Source organism: Gossypium raimondii, chromosome 6 (assembly GCF_025698545.1).
Source record: "Gossypium raimondii isolate GPD5lz chromosome 6, ASM2569854v1, whole genome shotgun sequence".
NCBI lineage: Eukaryota > Viridiplantae > Streptophyta > Magnoliopsida > Malvales > Malvaceae > Gossypium > Gossypium raimondii.
In genome coordinates, this window is record NC_068570.1 from 28,069,725 (window position 1) to 28,092,131 (window position 22,407).

Genomic DNA, 22,407 nt, shown 5'->3' on the forward strand with positions numbered 1-22,407 from the left:
TTGCAAAGTTCAGCCATGAAAAACAATGATGGTGATTCACCTTTGACCTATGAAGCATGAACACTGAAATGTTCAATACAACACGTACACAATGATATGATAGTTTTTATTAACACAAGGACACGAGTATGGCTAAAAAAAAGCATTGGGAACCTGGATCTTGGTTCAAAGACCGTGAATTGCTACACTGAAAAGAGCTCCTTCACGCGCTCCTCCTTCGCCCTTTACGAATATAATAGAAGGTAAGACAAAAGCAGCTCAAGCCCTTTCGATCACCCTAGAAGCCCTCGATGAGCTGCTTATAGATACGTATTATATGTAAGAATTGTAGTTCCTGCACCTTTCGTGAAGTCTCCTAGTGTAACATCCTCCTTTACTTGGGTTTGGCGCCTATCATAACTAAAGTTTTTCGAAAGTACTTTTGAAAAAAAAAAAATTTTTGAAGAGAAGTTTAAATTTTCAGCTTCTCGAAAAATTATTTTTGGGCCAATTTTTTTCTTGAGACAAACACTACACTTTAAAAAAATTAGTTTATTTATGCTTTTGTCTCAAAAGTGTTTTTTAAAAATAATAATAAAATAAAATTAAAATATATCTTTCGTTTGCTAATTAATTAATACTTATTAATTATATGTATTAATTACATATGTTTTTATGTATACTTTAAATATATATTTATATTTATATGATTGCACCTTAACTTACTTGAGTGATCATGATCAATTTTTTTTTGTGCCTTACGCCTAAGAGGTTGTAACATTGGATGTCCTTGACAACATTGGCATGTTTTATGCATAACAAAATATTGATATTGTTTGTACTTATGTCACGGGGCTAGACCTTTTGTCTCGCAATTCGTGCGGCCTTAGGCGATCCGTTCGCTTCAAACTCGCCTAAGTCAACCTTTACGCCCAAAAGTGAGGATCCTTTTAGAACTCCTCCAAGGCACCAATTTGTATAGCGGAAGCGGTTGTGCCAAAAGAAGCTACAAATGAACAACAAAAAGCCAAAGAAAGAATGCACACAAAGTGTTTGGGTAAATGCTCAAAGAATTTTATTACTCTTAAGAATTCAACTTACAATGGATAGTACAAATGAGATGGAGGCTCTCTATTTATAATTGAGCTCTCCCAAAAATCGACGGTCAAGATACATTTGCATCGACGGACGAGATTAACAATATCCCTTGATTTTAGGGATTTACAAGATATGTCACATCAAATTTAATCTAATCTTTACAAGATATGATTCCCTCAATCTTCTAATATTAGTTACCAATTTAGCCTAAGTTTTCATATCTTCATTATCAGGCCAACCAAGCTTCAATTTGATAGGCTTCTCCAACAGTTCATTGAATCGGACCAGTTTTCGTGGGCTAAATGTTCCCGATCTAATCGATAGACCTCCAAGGGGTGTATCTTGTGCCATGGTCACGGGATTTGCACTTTGGCCCGTGACATTCTCCCCCACCTATTCTCGCAACGCCCTTGTTGCGATTTCTGAATGACACTAACTTGATTCACCTTAGAACTTTCTCGTTGTCTTGGCTTCTTCCCGACTTGTCTTTCAATTGGGTTGTCCCTTCCTTCGAAATTTTGGCCTCGACTTTCGTCCCCTCTTAACTTGAACCGTTGCACTCGTTGGTACATCCCGTTAGCAAGAAGTCTTCGCTCTAACTTGCCCCAATTTTGACTTGTTCTCATTAGAATCCCCTGGATTCTCACATCTTGGCTTCGTACCGCCCACAGTCCTTCGGCTTCATTGCTTAAGAACTTTGAAAGGGTCCCTACAACCTTGCCAAGCCAACAAGCCAGAATTCAAAACACTATCAGAGTGTTTGCAATGTACCTTACTCGCAGCATTTACTCATCCCGGTTGTTTTTGCATCGCTCTTTTTCCCTCAAATCCCGATGTACAACCCACATTTCCCAAAGGTGTCAGCTCCACAGTCGAATCTGTAGGCTTCATATTGATCTTTTACGCCACTAACACTTCCGAAGGAGCTTTCGTAGCATTCCGTTCTAACAAGTTAATGTTTCTTCCATACAAAACATTTTCGACTAGTTGGATTGACGACAACACCTTGGTCCTAACCTTCATATCCCGATGCACCGGCATAACAATTCTTGTTAACGAACTTGTGACAATATGAATTTGATCGGCCCATGGAAACAAAACTGTCTAAATCCTGTCAAGGAAGTTTAAGCCAAGTACATAATCGTAATCATCTAATTGGATTACCTCAAAGTCTTCCTTACCTTCCATTCGCTGATTTGTAGCTCCACATTGTGAACTACTCCCACAGTTAGGGCCTCCTCGAAATTTACTGTTTTGATCTTCTTATTCGATTTCTTAATCGACAGACCAAGCTTCTTCGCAGCCTTTTTCTATATGAACAAGTCCGATGCTCTCGTATCAATAAGAGCACTCTGCTTTTGACCCACAATATTGATGTCCACAAACATCAACCCTTCTTCGCCATTCCTTTTCTTAAGAATGAGCACCATCGAATTGACCTCGATGTTTTTCCCTCAATAGGCTTTGCCTCTTTTTTTGACTCATCTTTCTTTTTGATTATCGAAATCATCGATTTATTCAGGCATTTTCGTGCCATGTGTGGTCCTTAACAAATGAAGCATTTTATCCTCTTCCCCTTGTCCCTTGGGTTGTTGGATCTTTGCTTCGTATCTCGTGGTTTCCTATTACCACTTGTGCTATCGGTACTTCTGCCATCATCGCTATGTCTCTCTTCATCTTCCTCATGGTTTCTCTCACTATTGCCATTTCCATTAGGCTTAGACGATTCAAACTTGTCTTTCGTTAGACCAATCTTAACAAAGGACTCTACTTCGACCATGGCTATAGTAAGTTCAGTGATTTCTTGCCTTCGTAACTCATGCTTTGCCCACGGCTTTAACCCATCCTCAAACTAATAGAACGCTTTCTCGCCTAAGTCGGAGATTTGAAGCATCAACTCGCTAAATGCCCAAACATACTCTCGAACAGTACCTTGTTGCATGAGACGACGCAACTTAGCCTGAGCCTCCTTCTCGACATACTGTGGGTAAAACTGCTTCTTCAACTCTCTTTTGAACTCCTTCAAAGTCCCAATTACGTTACCACTACATTTCTCATTCGTGGACCTATGACGCCACTACAAAAGAGCCACATTAGTAAAATAGATTGAAGCAATGTTTACCTTAATGGCATCATCCTCGATGCCCATCGCTCGAAAGTATTGCTCTATTTCCCACAAGAAGTTATCCACATCCCTTGCGAACCTTGCACCCTTGAACTTCTTCGATTTGGGAACATCCATTGCTTGTTGCTTCGGCCTTGAAGACAACATCCCATTACTCAAAGCAACTTTATAAATCATGAGCTCCCTCTTGAGCTCTTCCATTTCGTTCTTCATGGCTAACATCATATCCTTGAGATTCTCATCCTTCTCCTCCAGTTTTTTCGCAGTAGAATTGACTAATTCATTCATCTTTTCTGCATTGGCACCGAGAGAATCCAACACAAAATCTTTGAGTTGCTCTTCCATTAAGTCAAACCCATCCGTGTGTCCCTCGACCAATTCAAGCGTCTCTTTCATGTTCTCTACAGATTTCTCAAGATTAACCACTCGATTTTCCAAAGCTGTCAGCATGTCCCTCGAGCGACTTGCTTTTCTGGCCCTCCCACGGGTCTCTATTGGCTCATTCTGATCAACAACTTCTTTCGACATCCCAATGGTGCCTTCGAACCAATAGCTTAGATATCACTTGGTTCAAACCAACAGCTCGAATACCACTTGGTTCGAACCAACAGCTCTGATACCACTTGTTACGGGACTAGACCTTTCGTCTCACAATTCGTATGACCTTAGGCGATCTGTTTGCTTCAAACTTGCCTAAGTCAGCCTTTAGGCCCAAAGTGAGAATTCTTTTAGAACTCTTCCAAGGCACCAATTTGTATAGCGGAAGCGATTGTGCCAAAAGAAGCTACAAATGAACAACAGAAAGCCAAAGAAAGAATGCATACAAAGTGTTTGGGTAAATGTTGAAAGAATTCTATTACTCTTAAGAATTCAACTTACAATGGATGAGTACAAATGAGGGGGAGGCTCTCTATTTATAATTGAGCTCTCCCAAAATCGACGGTCAAGACACATTTACATCGACAGACGAGATTAATGATATCCCCTGATTTTAAGGATTTACAAGATATGCCACATCAAATCTAATCTAATCTTTACAAGATATGATTCCCTCAATCTTCTAAGATTAGTTACCAAATTAGCCTAAGTTGTCATATATTCATTATCGGGCCAACCAGGCTTCAATCTGATAGGCTTCTCCAACAGTTCTTTGAATCGGGCTAGTTCTCGTAGGTCCCATCTAATCGATAGACCTCCATGGAGCGTATCTTGTGCCATGGTCACGGGCTTTGCACTTTGGCCCGTGACACTTACACTATCGTTGATATATTGGTTGTGGTAGTTTGATTGTACAGTCATGTGATAAAACATTTTTCTTTCATAAGTTAGTTGGTCAAACTCAAGATCATCAAATCAAAATGCTATCATTAACTATTGATGGTTTAAAAAGGTTTGATTGTAATTGTCAATGTTGTTTATTTAAATACACTTGATAATTTATAGAATGCATTGAATAACTACAGAGCAATTTGGGTTTGTTCGTTTCATACGCAAATCCAAGGTAGCGCAAAGGTCCTTTACCATAATTCTTTTTTCATAAAGACTAGTTTTGAGTTTGAAAAGACATGTGCGTAGGACCCCATTATTAGTTTGTTTATGATCTTTATTATGATCGCTATTGCCCTTTTTGTTTAACAAATTCCCTATGGATTTTTGGTTTAATGCATTAAATAATTTGTTGGGTGGGATGAATATTATGAGTTGTTTACTTAACAAATCAAAATCCTCCATTATTAAAACAACTCAACATTAATTCATAATTACCTTTGGACTAATAATTGTAAAAGAATAAAAAGTTAAGTATTATTTTATTTGGATTGTTAAAATTAATAACGGAAAGAAAAATAGAATAAAATGTTTTTGTTTGGTTAGTCGGTGAAAATTAAAAAAGTAAATAATTATTGAGTATTTATAAGTATAAATTTTGTTTATAATATAATTATGTAAAAAGTAAAGAGGGTAAAATGATATTTTACATATCTAAAATTTGTTTACTTTCCTTTTGATTTGGGGTAATTTAAATATTAACATTTTGAAGGAAAATAAAGGATCCATAGTTTTCCTTTATCTAAAAAAAAAAGTTAATCACACTAGGGAAAAATTATTTCCTTGTATTTCTTCCAAGTTAAACTCTAAAGAAATCCTAAAATTTAAAATTGTGATATCATATCAAGTTACTAGATCAAAACAACAATTCGAAGTTAAAATTATTAACACCAAACTGATTTTTATATTTTTTTGGCTAGCAATTGATTTTGATTAAGAAATAGAAATTTTTTTCTTAATCATCCGGACAATATTCGTGTCTACATTTTGTTATTAACTTAACAAAATATCTTACATCCATGAGGTAAAATATTTTATTAACAAACCACTAAATTTTAGTATAACATAATATAATACCAAATAAGTCGAAAAATATTTTTAGAAGGCGAAATTAAATTTTAAATTTTAAATTTTAATAGTTTATATTTTATAATTTTTAAAGGATTATATTAATTTTTTTATCATTTTAAGGACAACCAAAGTGTAATTTTATCTTTATTAACTTAAAATTTTAAAATTTCTAAATAACCTACATGGACAATTTTCCATTTTAGGGCGAGCCCCTGTCAGCCCCTAGATATGCCACTGTATAATACATTTGGTGGTAATAAATTTTATAGTTGAGTAAGATTATAAAATATTTGATAGAGGCAAGATATTTGGTTTAAAAACCACTAAAATTTGGTATAATATAATATATTAAGTTGGTGGTAAGAAATTTTGTAATTGAGTAAAATATTTTGTAATTAGATTAGCAAAATATCTTACACATTCTTATAAAATATTTGGTAATGAGGAAAGTATTTTGTTATGAAAACAAAATTCGGTTATAACAAAATATCTTATGTTTGTTCTAAGAAATTTTGTTATTTTATAAGGTATTTTATTATTAGTTACAAATATCTCACATGGGTTGTAAAATATTTTGTTAAAAGGTAAGGTCTTTAATCACAAAAATAAAATAAAATATTGTTATAACAAAAATCTTAGGTTTGTTATTCGCTTTACCAAATATCTTACACAAGTAGTAAAATATTTTGTTAAAGGTAAGGAATTTTGTTTTTTTTTTAAAAACAAAATTTTGATAAATAAAATTGGTATTTACAAAGATATTTTGTAAAGATAATAACAAAATACCTTAGAATTAACAAAAGTTCTTAGAACAAATGTAAGATATTTGTTATAAAACACAGAATTCGGTAACAAAATGCCTTAGGTATGTTCTGAGAATTTTGTATTTTGTTATTAGCTTTTACCAAATATCTTAGATGAGTTGTAAGATATTTTGTTATTTTGTAAGGTATTTTATTATTAACTTTATAAAATAGGATAAATTACATTTATAGTCACCTAATTATTCATAAGTTTCTTTTTGGTCTCCCAATTATGAAAAGTTATAAAATGGTTTCTCAACTATTCATTTTCTTTTTTTTTGGTCACTAGCCGTTAAATGACTAATGAAAAGGTGACATGATAGTTTTAAAATTGACATAATAGCAACTTTAACCCTAACATTTATAAATTGTGTCAATTTAGTTTTGATTCTAAAATTTAATTTTCAACATTTACACATTGTGTAATTTGATCTCTTTTTTCCTTCAATTTTGCTTTTTTTTTGTGACTATTCCACCAAAAATTTTAAAAAATATAAACTAAAATTGATCGAAAATATACCAAAAATAAAAACACTCAAAGATTCAAGATAATAGTTTTCATCTTTTCTCATTCTTTTACGAGTAACCCTCAATGTAAAAATAAAAATAAAACTGCAAAAATACACACACCAAATTACGATATGTAAATGTTGAGGGTTAATTTTTTGATTCAAGACTAAATTAACACAATGTATAAATGTTAATGATTAAAGTTATTATGCAAGTTTTAAAACTACTAAATTATCTTTCCATTAATAATTTAATAGCGGATGACCAAAAGAAAATTTTGAATAATTTGATGACTAAAAAGAAAAAGTCAAACAATTGATAGCAATTTTATGATCATGACAAAATAAAATTGATTAATAATCGGATTACTACCGGTCTAGTTAAAATGTAGCATAAGTTGTTATTTCATAAAAAAATGTTATTAACTTTACAAAATATCTTACGGTAAGATATTTTGTTAAAAAGTAAAGGTATCTTGTTTAAAATTTTTATTATAATAAAATATATTACGCTTATTTTAAGGAAGTTCGTTATTTCCAAAAATAATTCATTATTAGCTTTAACATATATATATATATATATATATATTTATTTATTTATTTATTTATTTATTTATCAAAGCTTTAACAAATATTTTACACGAGTCTTTAGATATATTGTATATTTTGTTAAATGATAGAAAAATAGGTTTAATACATAATTTAATATTTGATAAAGTACTTAAAAGTAAGGATGTTAACTTTTTAGTGCTTAATTCAAATTTAGAAATGATTTGATGAAAATTTATAATTAATTAATAATATTAACAAATAACTTTCAACAAATCAATTCTAAAACTCAAATTAAATCATATCCATCAAATTATATTTGATAAATTAAAATTTGGGCAAACTGAGATGCCAAATGATGTACATTTTATTATAATCTATTAAATTTATTGGAACTTTTATTATTTAGGGTTGAGCTCAATGGACTAGGACTAACCCTAATAAAGCAGCAATCGGTAGCTCAGACTAAAAATCTAAATCTTCTGCTCTCTTTAAGCAAGGTTTGTTTTTCCCTCCTGTTCATAAATTATATGTAAATTCAAAAAGAACGGTGATCTTGAGAAGCGAAATATGAAGGAAAAAGAGGTGATTTGCATCGCTCAAGACCCCACTAGTCATAAATTTTGTAAGGAGTGTAAAAAATTGAGTTACACAGAAATACTTACGGCAATCGAAGTAGCAACTACCTCACGGTTCATTTACAGATGCCCCTTAATACTTTCCAACATTAGACCCATGACAAGGCCAAAAGAGATGGCTCCACATTGCTTGTATCTTTACAAAGGGAAATAAAAATAAGTAAAAACAAAAAGCCAAGAAATAATACTCCATTTCCTCTACAGCATGTCGTAACCCCCTCCAAACAAAATCCAGATAAATCCTCCAAACCCTGGTACATGAGCACACAAGATATTTTGGATAACGGCTCATCAGAAGGCCTCTTCCATACAGAACTGAATATATTAACTCCTGGTCAAGGGAGAACTGCAGCCATTGCCAAAATTTTGAATAGTCCAGTCCCAGAAGATAAATGTCCAAGCATCGCATGAGTTCAACAATGGCCTTCAAGAATCAGAGATTTCCAGAAAAATCGTCATACTTAGCAAGCAATAATCAGCAAGATTGCAAGAGTTGGCTAATCCAGGCCAGAATGGCTTTCAAAACATGATTCTAGACAGATGCAGCAATTTCCTTTCCGTGATCCTCCTCACTAATACTCCTCTTAAACCTTCTTAACCATATATCATAATCCATAGGATAAGGCGTTCCGCACAAGCTGTCAACATAATCGGCAAATGCTTTCAATACAGTAGAGACATCACCCAATTTCTGCTGAATCAACCTCCTAGACCATGACGTCTCTCTCCACTGTAGTTCCCCTTCAACAGAATCAAGATCAGGGAAAGCACCTCCACATGCAAAATAAAGCATGTAAACCAGGCTCTCAGCATCTGATGCTGAGCACAACTTTCCCTCCTGTAAAGCATAAGTAGATGAAAAATGAAGGTTCATTGCAGGGCGGTCCCTATCTTCTAAAATAGCATGTCCCCAACCAATAAGGACAAAATAGGGACGACTTTCACCAGATCTTACACAGATCACATTTTCTGGTCGAATGTCTCCATGCCTAATGCCTTCTGATGAGGCAGTAGAAAGAGCAGATAAACAGTCATGACAGCACCTGATAGCCTCATCCACACCAAAATGACCTTCACTAACCATATCAGCAACAGTTTCACCAACTGGGCTGGTCACAAGAATCGGGGTGCCACACCAAGGGTGATCACAGTTTCCACCTGAACTGGGTCTCCGGCACTGACCAGGATGAATAATCCTTCCAGATGCACTCAATTGAGGTAGATATTTGCCAGATAGGCCTTTCTGTTTCATAATAGTCAATACCTTGGTTTGTCTCTGAACTAGATACCACAAATTCATATCTTCCCATGCTGGTTCCAGCTGAGAAGGATGAGAACCCACGTAGAGAAAGAGAGACTTTCCTGGGTCTTCAACTGGTGAAGCAATGTAATAAGGAAGCTCACCATTACTCCTGATTTGGTTAATATGATAACCTCTTTCCCAGTTTGAATCCTCCAACCATAATACAGATCCTACTTCCAGCTTCAGCGACTCAGACTCAAGCTTGACAGATTCATCCTGAACTTCAACAATTTCGGGAGAGACACCATGCTGCTGGAACCTAAATAAACCACTTCCATTCACTCTGGTATCCCCCAACTGCCTCTCCAGTCTCCTTGTTTGGAGGCGACAACCATGGTCGGCAGCTAAATCTTCAATGGAGTGCTTAGGCAGACCAGCAAACTGCATAATACAGTAAAATGTTGCAAAAGTTACTTGCAAAGCACCAATATCTCCCCAGTTGGCATTCCCAAGCTTGTTCCAGATCCTATCAACTGGAGATACAGCAATTCTGGCATGCCTTTGTATCCACTCAGCAGCACACTTATAGACATTATTCACATCAAAATCCATTTTATTTACATCTCCTTCAACTTTAACAACGCCACCATATTGAGAATCAACAAGAAGAACAAAGGCAGAATTTGAACTGAGAGGAAGATTCTGTCTGCTTAAGCTCCTTGATATGAGCATGCGCAAGGCATAGAAAAGAGCCTCACCTAGGACATGCAGAGAAGGCTGTTGTTCGCTTTCCCCAACAAGGCTTTGAATACCAGACCTCAAAAGAGCCAGTTCAAGAAGATTGTCCCACTTTCCATGAGGATGTCTTGGGTTCTTAAGCAATACACCAGAAGCACAGAGACTTCCAAGTCTCCCACTAGCTATCGCGTTCTCTGCCTGGTAAAATTTTAAATTTTCTTTGTAAAGACAGGCAACAGAGAAAGGCATTGGCTCATCTTGACTCCAAAATGCCTCCCACAAGCCCTTCACAGTTGCATGTAAAAAATCTTCAACAGCAAGATATGCAGTTGCTTCTGCAGAATCAGATGTTGAAGCATAAACAGCATTTGGCATCCGAATAAGCTGTTGGAACGAAACTCCTTCCAAAGCATAGTCAAATTTTTGAAGATCTATTAACTCAAAAGGTACATCAAAGACAGGCTTCATCTGTGCTGACTTCTCATATAATGATTGAAACCAGTCTTCAAGATTTGCAGTAAAAGTTTCACAATCTACAAGTCTGTATAAAAATTCCTTGTGATTACGAGATTTACTGCCAGAGGACACACTGGACCTTTTTGTACCAGACCCAACTGATTCTTGGTCTGGGGACCCACCTGTCAAATATCATGTGCATTTGAGATAAGCTGACAATTAAGAATATTACAATACCAGGCACCAAAATAGTTTAAACCAAAGAGAATAAGACTTATATTACAGATATAATACAGTGTAGTTAACGGTTCAGAATCTTTTGCATTTAACCCTCAGTTAAAAAGTTACTAACTCCATAAACAGAATACACACAGAGAAACCAAATCACTTCATGTTGAGGTAAAGATGATGATATGATACAAACTCTAGAAATCAACCAATACCAGACCAGAAAGTCCTTAATAAATTTTTTAAAAAAAAATACCATGTTACAGGTTATCCATTTGATGTAGCCCTAATGAGGAAAATAAGATTTACCATGCCTCCCAACAATTTATCCCAGCCATTTGCCCCACCTGATGTGGCAAAAATCTGTTGTTTCAACTTTTAACATGCATTATTAATAGTTAATCCACTTTGGTAGATGTTTCTGTCACCTTTGATGTTGTCCAACAAACATTTGGCGCATCAGGTGGAATAAAAAGTTGTAACAAAAGTTTTGGAGCAAGTAGCACCACTCCCCGCATAATCTTAAAAGAAAGACTTCAGAAATTATTTGAAATTTAAATTGTCAAAACGCAAAATTCATTTCTTAAAACTCATTATCTCAATCATTGAAAGCTAACCAAATGTCTGAAAAGATATCCATTTAACTGAGCTTCACATAAAAATTAAGCCCAAATATATCATAGAAAGTCCATATCATAAATAATAATATAAGTCCAGAATTAAAAGATCATTTCCTCTAATAACCATCAAAAGGAGTACTCCTCCAAGACAATGGCTCAACTGCTAAGTTAGATGAATTTATATGGAAAATAAAATAAATAAATAAGAAAAGAATGAAAAGAAAAATAAAGACAAAGGCAATCAATGTTCCACTTTCTGCCTGTTAATATTTTGTAAAGATGCTTTATTACAGTTCCAGTAATTTTTGCTTCACTTGAAACATGTCACGTTAATCTATTGATATAGAGTTTAATCCAAGATAGACAGTCAGGATGTTGTAGAATAATAAAAACAAGGTATTAATGTAATAAATGTGCATTATGGGAGCTTATGAAAGTCATTATCTGCTTTCACTATTCTATTTATTCATATACATATTAGTTTATTCTCTCATTTATCAGGGAAGAAGAGCAAGATGCTTCACAAAGTTCTTGTAAAGACCTAAGCCATAGGTTTACAATAAACCTAGCGACATCACCAACAAAAATCCATTTCAATTATATTAATTGACAGAATCTTGAAAGAAAGATATATTGTATGGCAAGAACATGGCAATGCAAAAGCACAACTTCAGAAGAAATGGTTACCAAACAATGATTATGCAACTCATATGTAGAAAATACCACAAGATTTCCTAATGATGGAAACATGCTAGTTGAGGAATTAAGTTATCTAGACTAGTAAGTTGGTTTATATTAATTTTCTTTACTTACCAAGTATGAAGGGTTAAGTGCTATAATTTGCATCTCTACCAGGGTTTAGTTATAAATACCTATTGTTATCTTAATCATGCATAGGCTTGGAATATGATGTGTTTGAGATACTGATATTTTATTGGATTTTTAAAATTTTGGTTATTGATTTAGACTTTTTGATTGAGAATTCAGATAACATTTTGAGTGCTTTGAATTTGGAATACTTGCACTAAATCATATCCTCTCAAGCTGACCACTTTAAGTAAAAGCATATAGAAGTACACAAAGCAAAAGCCATTCTTATGGTTGTAACTTAATGCACAAATGAACCAGGTACAACTATATTCAAGAAAGAAAAAATCCCACAAGAAGGATTCTATATCATTCTAGCCTATATATTTATTATTATAATAATTAGAAAAATGGAAACAAAAATGATGTCTACCATCAAGAAGGATTCTATTATCATTGATCTATGACTAAAATTTCCAGATTTTGAAGTGATGGGTATGAAGAATTGATCACACTACGATAATGTCCACCATCACTCAGGATTGTAACTTCACTTTTTTTCTTACATCATGTTTTAAATTTTAGCTCAGATCTCTTTATACTGCAAAAATTCTAAGTTTAACCAATGTAATGGCTTCAAACATTCACAGAAACCAAAACAATGGTGTTCAAGAGAAGGAACAAAAGGAACATGAACAGTAAAAATCTTCCACAAAACAGAAACAAAATGTGAAACTGAGATTATATAGCCTTCTGCACTGTATTTGTGAGACAGTTTTAGGCCAATAGATGCATCATGTGTAGTCTTGTATGCCAAATATATTCCTCTAGGTCATTTTTCAAAGCGAAACTAAAGCATTGAAACGCTAATATAGTGACATAATGAGTTAAAATCACATTACCATGTTACCTTAAGAAAAGCTACACACGAGAAACCCCTATGTGGCATCTAAGCACACAGAAACAACCTTGCACAAAATAAGGCTGCTATTGTTGGATTAAGGAAACTCTATACAGTAAGAGAAGCCATTGTATTAAAAAGTCCATTGCAAGGCACAGACAAATGCAGCAAAACAGAAGTTACAGCTATCGATATCACCTTCTTGGCTGATGGTGCTAATGCCACAGAGCAGTTCCAGACAGACCATGGACAACTAGTGTATTTGTCTTAAAAAGGCTAAACTATATCAAATGGATCGATAATCAACTTAGATACAAAAAATTAAGAACTGGAGGTCAAAGAATACACCTCAATTTTTGTTATACTTAGTTACTTATCTTTCCCCAATTTTCCTTTCCACGATTAAAAAGGTTTTAACCAAAATTTTAAAAAGTTCTGTTTTAAAAGAATGCAAATTTCAATATAATTAAGATAACAAGAAAGCAGTATATGTTAAGGGAAAGGAGCAGATAATTAAAAACATATATACATAAATAAACAAACAATTAATGAAAGAGAAAAAAAAAGAGAGAGAGTAAAAAACGTGGGGGTGGAAGTAAACAGAGTCAAAAGCGAGGAATGGAGACAGCAAAGAGAGAATTTAGGGTTTAAATTTGGAGGAAGAAAGAGAAAAGAAGAAAGAATATACCTTCCATTCCTTCAGAATTCAGATCTCTCTCTCTCTCTCTCTCTCTCTCTATTTTCAACTCCTCAGTCGAATAGGATTTCTATTTCTGTTCCTTTCTCCATTTTGTTCCCCCTCCCCTTTTTTGTTTTGTGTGTGCGTGTTGTTGTTCACTCAATTCATTACTATTTCAACGATAAAAATATGTCAAAACATCCGTTCTAATATGTTAAAGAAAAGAAACTTTCGTTTTTATTTCATTCTAATTAGTTTTCTAATTTTATTAAAAGTTTTTAGGCAGACAATTAGTTGAAATAATTAAATAAAATTAAAATTTGAATAACTCGCATCATGAAAGTTTGAAATATGCTCTCACCTATTTGAGTAGACAAAAATATTTTTGGCAGGAAAAAAGATTGTGTTCAGCCGTAACCTTGTGTCCTAACCTTTACTATATTCACTCGATGAAGAGTGATCGAAATAAGCTCTTGAAGTTTTCATAGTCTTTCAAAATTCTATTTTATGTTAGTCTATGAATTTCAGATAAGAGTGGAACAAGGGAGGATACACTAGTCTTTTATTTAAAACACCTCTTGATTAAGCATAATCACATGTAGGAATTTTGGAAATTTAAAATCAAAACGTGATATCCCTTTGAGGGCAAAGAATATAGTATTATGATTTGTAATAAGATTACGAGTTGTATGTTATGTTATATTATTTGATTCATTTGCTAAGTGTTGAGATAATACTCATTTCCATATATCATCAAGAAATATACACTGAGGTATTTTATAAGCAATACATGAGAAGCAGTTATTAACTGCTCATTAACTGACTAACAACTAACTCCCTTTCTTTAACTACTTTCATATTCCTAACATGGCCCATGCATCTTAACTGCCTACGTTCCTGAAGAGATTTGTCCTACTTTTGTACAACATTTCTTTCCACAGAGATCACCCTAAGTTTTCGTCTGAATTTGTCAAACAATTCTGCTGACAATGGTTTGGTCAAAATATCAGCCACTTGCTCTTGTCCAGATATGTGACCTACTTGCAGCGACCCATTCACCACCTTTTCCCTTACAAAAAATAGGTCCAACTCCACGTGTTTGAATTTAGAATGCATGACTGGGTTGTTAGCTACGGCAATGGCAGCAAAACTGTCACACTAAACCAGCGTCTTGTTGTACACCTCCACCCCAAGTTCTATCAGCAATGATCGAATCCATTCTATTTCTGCAGTGACATGCGTAAGACTGCGATACTCGGCCTCTGTTGTGGATCTTGATACAACACGTTGCTTCTTGGAGCTCCAAGAGACTGGATTTCCACCAAAGAAAATACAAAACCCCGATGTCGACCGTCGGTCATCAATGTCAGACCCCCAACTAGCATCTGAATAACCTTCGAGAAGGAGTTTAGAGTGGCGAGTAAACTGTAATCCAAACTCTAATGTTCCTTGTAGGTACCGCATAATTCTTTTAACAGCTTTAGAGTGTGTATCGAGAGGCTTGTGCATGTATTGACATACCTTATTGACAGCGAAGGCAATGTCTGGTCTTGTTATAACCACATATTGGAGAGCTCCCACAACACTCCGGAACAGACCTTCATCTTCTATAGGATTACCTTCTTGAGCAGACAGCTTACACGTAGTGACCATCGGGTAGGTGAGGGTTTAGACTTCTCCATAGACGCTCGTCGAAGTAGCTCCAGAATATACTTCTTTTGGCTGAGAAATAAGCCATTCGAAGTGTATGTTACTTCAATTCCAAGAAAATAGTTCAAGGGACCTAAATCTTTCAGAGAAAACTTATCATCAAGGCATTTTACAAATTCATCAATAGCCTGAGAGTTGTTGCCAGTGATGATTATATCATCAACGTAGACGAGGACATACAGACTTTGAGACTGGTCTTGTTAAATGAATAGTAAACTGTCGGCCTTAGATGCAATAAATTTTTCAGCCACTAAGAACTCTCGAAGTTTATGAAACCACGCACGAGGGGTCTACTTCAAACCGTAGAGGGCCTTTCGCAATCTGCAAACAAGTGGTCGACCATTAGCTGAGTATTGTTCAAAACCTGGTGGTTGAGCCATGTAAATCTCTTCATTCAGGTCCCCATTTAAGAACGCGTTGTTGACATCTACTTGTCGGAGAGGCCAGCCGCGAGACACTGCAAGAGACAAGATCACCCTAATCGTTGTTGGCTTGATCACTGGACTAAAGGTTTCAAAAAAATCAACACCTGCTTCCTGTAAGTAGCCTTTAACAACCAATCGGCCCTTGTAACGAGCCACTGTTCCATCAGCATGTCGTTTTATCCTAAAAATCCATTTGCATCCCACTGCTCGACGCCCTACAGGTAATGTGACAAGATCCCACGTTCTGTTTGCTAACAAGGCTTGATACTCTGCCTATGCAGCTGCAGTCCAGGCAGTGCTTTTGAAAGCTTCAGCAATAGTGACTGGTTCTGTCTCCTCTTGAACGGTAGAGAACACTCTTGGCTTAAACACTCCATTCTTTGACTCAGTACACATAGGGTGTCTGTTAACAATAGGAGCGACCTGTGCAACAGGTGGAGACACTGTGAGGATGGTTCTAAAGTGCAGTGTGTGGGTGAATTGGCCGCACTGTCCAAACTGTTGGGTACCAAGCTGGAACCGGTGGATGGACGAGACCTTGAAGAATGAGCATGCATGTAGCCAGAAGGAGGTGGATGAGCACACGATGGTCTTGAAGCTGACTGACCAGTCGGGCGAACTACTGGGACAGCATTCTGTTGGTGACAAAACCTCACACTAGTGTCGATTTTTGATGAAGTGAACCCATTTTGAAAAGGAAACAGCATTTCATTGAAGACAACATGTCGTGAGACATAAACCCTGCCATCTGGAGCCAGACACCTGTACCATTTCTGGTTGGAACTCAAGCCAAGAAAAACGCATTGTTGAGACCTAAATTGGAGCTTATGTTTCTGGAAAGGGCGTAGACATGGAAAACAAGCGCTCCCAAATACCTTCAACTGAGAATAATCTGGTCTGGCTTTAAACAACTTTTCATAGGGGGATTTGTGCTCCAAGACAGGAGATGGTAACCTGTTGATAAGATGAACTGCTTGAGAGAAAGTAGACATCCAATACTCCAGAGGCATTGAAGCACGGGCAAGTAACGCTAGTCCCATATCAACTATATGACGATGTCGGCGTTCTGCTACCTCATTTTGTTCTGACGTGTGAGGGTATGTTAACCGATGTTGAATTCTCAAACGAGCCAGAGTGTTAGTCAAAGACCTGTATTCACCTTCTCCATCTGTCTGCAACATTTTTATGGATGTGCCAAACTGTACTTGAATCATCTTGTGAAAGAGAAGAAAACATTGAAACACTTCATTCTTTGACTTAAGAAAATACAACCAAGTAAACCGATTGTACATATCTACAAACGACACGTAGTAAGTAAAGCCATTTGAAGGTACATGGGAAGGTCCCCAAACATCAGAAACAACTAATTCAAACGGGGCTGTATATAATGTTCTAGAAGCACTAAACGGCAGTTTATGAGCCTTACTTATCTGACAGGATGAACATACAGAATGTAACTTGTTATGCTTGAATGGAACTTCACAATACTTCAAGACTCAAGCAAGAACATTGGGACATGGATGTCCTAGTCTGTCATGCCAAACTTCAACAGAGGAGGTTGTCTGAACATTGCTCACACTAGGAGACTCAAGTCCTTGGACAGAGGGAAGCCGTAGTGAAGGAGAAGAAGAAACATCAAACCTGTACAAGCCATTATGCATGTGGCCCTCTAGTAAGATCATCCATGTCTGTATGTCCTTCACAAAGCAGAGAAAAGGATGAAACTCAAAATATACTGCATTATCTCTTGCAAATTGTCCTACAGAAATTAAATTTTTACAGACTGAGGAAACATGCAGAACGTTCTTTAAATGCAACAACCGTGAACCAGCTACAAAGGTTGAAGAACCAACATTAGCAATGGATACTAACTCACCATTAACCATGGAGACCTTGTTGGTACCTGTGTAAGTCGAAGTATTCTGTAGACCAGTTACACTCGGGGTGATATGATTGGTCGCACTAGAGTCAGGGTACCACATCTGGCTAGGCACTGCAGAGTGACAATTAGATGAAGAAGACGGACATGTATGGCAGCTATTCTGGGAGAGACAACAGCTTGTAGGAGCATCATGCAATTGATGATAGTTAACAGTCACCGAGGACCTCGAATCAGTACTAGAAAAATTTTCATCAAACCGATGATAACAGGTTTGCACCAAATGTCCAACTTTACCACATAATTGGCATTGTGGTCGAGACCTAGACCACCCTCGACCCGAGCCACGAGCACGACCACGAGACCACCCACGGCCTGAACCTCTCTGTCCACGAGTGGAGTCACGACTGGAATCTGAGTTGGACTTTAAGTTGTCAGAAGTGCCTTGCTGCGTATTAGATACCAGATTGGCTTGCAAAGGTGCCTCAAATAACTGACTTAACTGATGTTCTTCACAGTCGAGAAGCATTTCGGTGATGAGATCAAGACTCAAAGACGTAGCTGCAGTAAGAACCCGAATGGACTCAAATTCAATAGGAAGACCGGCCAGGACAACACTGATTTGTTCTTGTTCAGAAACTGGACTCCCAGCAGTAGTCAAATTATCGCATAGAGTTTTGACCTTGGAAAGATAATCCTTAATTGAAAGACCCGCTTTCTTGATTGAATAAAGAGCATGCCTCATACTAGATAGCCTAACGTTGGACTAAGCACCAAATCGTCTGTCAATGGTAGTCCAAATATCGAAACTAGTTTTAGCTTTGGTTAAATGAATCAAAATATCATCAGAAACCGTGGATAAAAGCCATGCTGCCAAAAACTTATCTTGTTTGTGATGAACAAGAAATGCTGGATTCGCCACAAGCTGACCATCAGAACCCGAAATTAGCGTAGGTAGAGAATGTGTAGTGCCTTGTACAAACCCTTCCAGGCCATATCCTTCAAGAATCAATAGCAATTGATGTTTCCAAAGCAAGAAATTCTGAGTGGTGAGCTTAATTGTGTCATGCTTGGCAAAATATTGAATGGTTGTCAAACTGGAACCTCCAGAATCGGGTGAATGTATCGCAGCACCGGAGTCACTGGAGTGGCGAGGCGTATCATCTGCTGGAACACCATCTGTAGCCATGCGCACAGCTCACTGAGAGAAAAAAGAAAAATTATGCCAGAAATACTATGGCTCTTGATACCATGTTGAGATAATACTCATTTCCATATATCATCAAGAAATATACACTGAGGTATTTTATAAGCAATACATGAGAAGCAGTTATTAACTACTCATTAACTGACTAACAACTAACTCCCTTTCTTTAACTACTTTCATATTCCTAACACTAAGATTTTTAGAAGTACATTTTTACTAAATTATCCTTGTTATAGAAAATGTTTTTAATAGTTTTAATTCATTTAAATTTTTTAGTCTCAATTTCCATAAAATAATGATTAATTATTACGATTCTACTTTTTATTACAATTTATATATTGATAGGTAAATATATGATATTGAAATAAATTTACAAATCATAAATATAATAATTCACAAAAAGTTATTGCATGACCAATGATAATTATAATTATAACCAAAATTAATATACTAATAATAAAAGGGCAAACTACATTCCAAATCACTTTAAAATAACGTCATTCATATTTTGGTCACTCTAATTTTTTTTTGTCAATTTAGTTACTGTTGTTAGAGAAATTGTTCAAAATGGTCACTCAAACGTTAAACCATTAACGAATTGCTGGCTAGACCTATTACATTAACATTTTTTCCCACCTAAACCATTATAGTGACTTTTTCTCTACATTGCTCAAGGCACAACCCCAACTACTTAATGATTTGAAGGCAAAGCTCTAGTCTAGATATTTTTTCCTCTCGGAAATCTATTTGTTGTTGCATATAATCTTTGACAATATCCTCATATGGATAAAGCTTTAATCCCATACTTGCCAGTTTTTCTACTATTACAGTTTTAAAAAATAGCCCTGCAAGTGTATGTTACAATGTACCTGAATGACTGTCAATGTATTGCTTTCTAAGTGGGCATTGGACTCGACACAAAAAAATTTGATATGCATGTCATCATCGAGGTTAGCTTCTAGCCACAATGCCAAATCTTGGTTATATTTAAAATATTCTAGCTTCTTATGTTAAAATTTGAGCTCTATAGTAATATTGTTATACAGTGTAAATGTGTCATTGACAACCAATATAACAAGATGTTACTAGCGTTGTTAGAATAATGTGTTTAATAAAGAGCAACAAGTAAAGAATGCTACCAACAGGAATGTCATAAATATCTACATACATCTATGAGGCCTTGCTTAGAGAATGATTCTCTTTCATAGTACACTCTCTAATTTATCATTATTGCAGACTTAAAGTTGCACTCACTCAGTGAATTTTTTACCACTCAACTTTTCCTACTGAAGGTTTTTATCAACTTTCACAAGAGTGAAAGGACTTCTCAAATTGCATTGATAACTAGTCCTTATTGAACATATAGGTTGTAAAATTGATAAACTTGGTTAATTGAATCCATGTATTGAAATATCTAGGGATGACCTAAGGCATTATTTAGTAGACACATTAGAACTAAAAAAAGGTCGACCCGATACATGAATCCCCTAATACCTTATTTTGAGCCTAACTCCATTTTCTTGAAGAACCATAATTGAAACCATGAGCTTATTTCATATTATTTTTATCTTTTTTCTTGGTCACGACCCAAACTTAAACGTTAGACCATCGATATTAAGGGTTAGGTAGATACATTGCAGAAGTTTCAAAATAAAGAAAAAATATTGAGAGTGAAAACTAAGGAACAATGTAGTATAGTGAGTATAAGATTCTTGCAAGCTTGTGCTTTAGTGAAAAAAATCGATTGGAAGAAAAGCTTTGTAAAGGCTAAAAGGCAAGCAAGAAAATCCTGAATAAATAAAAGCAAAGTGAAAAAAAAAAGAAAAAAGAAGAAGAAGAAAATACTCATTTTTAGCACAAAAGACTAAAATGATTGTACTCGTTAATATTATACTGTGTCTTAAGAAATAGAGAGAAAAGGAAGGTGAGAGAAGTGGATATAAGGTGGTGAGCTTAACTGGGACATTGGTGGAGTATTGGGAACAACATAATGTGTCAAATTATTTTTGTGCTTAACCCATTTTGTCGAGCCTATTCTTGAAATCTGAACCAACCTAAGCTGTAGACCGTTACAAGCCGAAATGTCCTATGTGACCTAGGTGATACACGGCATGGATGAAAATTGAACTGGGTTTTGAAAATTCTTACCACTTATATTTTTCTTTTAGCATAAATGTATATTAGTGTATTTGTTTTGATGGATAACTATGCTTGACATTCTTTGGTTTGTTTACTTTGTAATTTATTAAACGAACCTGTCTAACTCTAGAAATCATGAGTGAGTTACCTATCACGTTAGAACTGTAACACCCCTAACCTGTCTCCATTTTCGGATTAGGGTTACTAGATATTACAATAGTTAACAAGACGATAATACATTAACACAATTCAAAGTATTTAATTAAGCATAAAAAGCTAATAATCGTTCACTATTCATAGCATAAATACGAAAACGAGACTTAAATCAAGATTTTGGAACCCTAAAATTAGTTTAGAAACAAGTAGGGACTAATTTGAAATAAAAAATAAAAATGAGGAAAAAACTAAAAATAGGGGTCACACGGTCATGTAATAGAGCCTAGATCGTGTGGTTCAAAAACATGGTTGTGTGGTCAAATTGTGTCACAACCTGAGTCTATGTAACTAAAGGTCACATGACTATGTCGCCAGACCGTGTAACTCTATAAGACCATGTGGACAATCCTGTACTAAAAATCAAATAGGCCACATGGTTGTGTGGGGTGATCGTGTATGGCATACGACCGTGTGGCAAACCATGTCCTAGGCCGTGTGCACCTAAAATAACTTCAAAACCAAGCCATTTCAATTACCATTTCTTAGGTTACAAGCCATACCATTTCAATCCATTTTTTACCTATTTAAAACACATTGAAACATGTCAAAATATACTAAAAACATTCAAACTAAGTGCCTAACCAATATGCCCTCATTGGCACCACAATTCAAGCATTAAACCATACACATTCATCAATCACATTCACCATCAAGTACCTAACATTCAGGTCATAACACCTTACCACAATTCAAACTAATCTTTCAAGGCATGAATCAACTTGCTCATGCGGATATATATAGACATAATTAAGCCAAAAGCACCAACTATGTACACATCCACAAACCTTACATAACCAAAGTTTTAAACAACATTATTATAAGCAATTGAACTTAGAAACTCCTAGTGCATGCCATTTATAGCCCAAAACCAAAATGATCAAAACTTCCACCAAGTTAATGAACTTATAGTGTGAGCTCCGACTTAAGCTTCTAACCGACCATGACTTCCGATTATCTATAAAGAAAGAATGCAAGAGACGTAAGAAAATCAATAGTTAGTAAGTTTGCATAAAACTTAAACATAAATTTACCGATTAGGAATCAACTTAAACAATTCATGC

At 35.4% G+C, this 22,407-nt stretch overlaps 2 protein-coding genes across 2 annotated transcripts; both read right to left on the bottom strand.

Moving 5' to 3' along the window:
* Positions 1-8,031: 8,031 nt before the first annotated feature.
* On the bottom strand, positions 8,032-13,944 carry LOC105773585 (hypothetical protein). Its single transcript, XM_012595592.2, has 2 exons — positions 13,780-13,944; positions 8,032-10,717 (listed from the first exon to the last, which is right to left on the bottom strand). Exons 1-2 carry the CDS (start codon positions 13,784-13,786, stop codon positions 8,631-8,633), a joined length of 2,094 nt encoding a protein of 697 aa, XP_012451046.1. The 5' UTR covers positions 13,787-13,944; the 3' UTR covers positions 8,032-8,630.
* Positions 13,945-14,928: 984 nt separating this feature from the next.
* On the bottom strand, positions 14,929-15,423 carry LOC128041707 (secreted RxLR effector protein 161-like). Its single transcript, XM_052632004.1, has one exon. It carries the CDS (start codon positions 15,421-15,423, stop codon positions 14,929-14,931), a length of 495 nt encoding a protein of 164 aa, XP_052487964.1.
* Between the last annotated feature and the right edge of the window lie 6,984 nt (positions 15,424-22,407).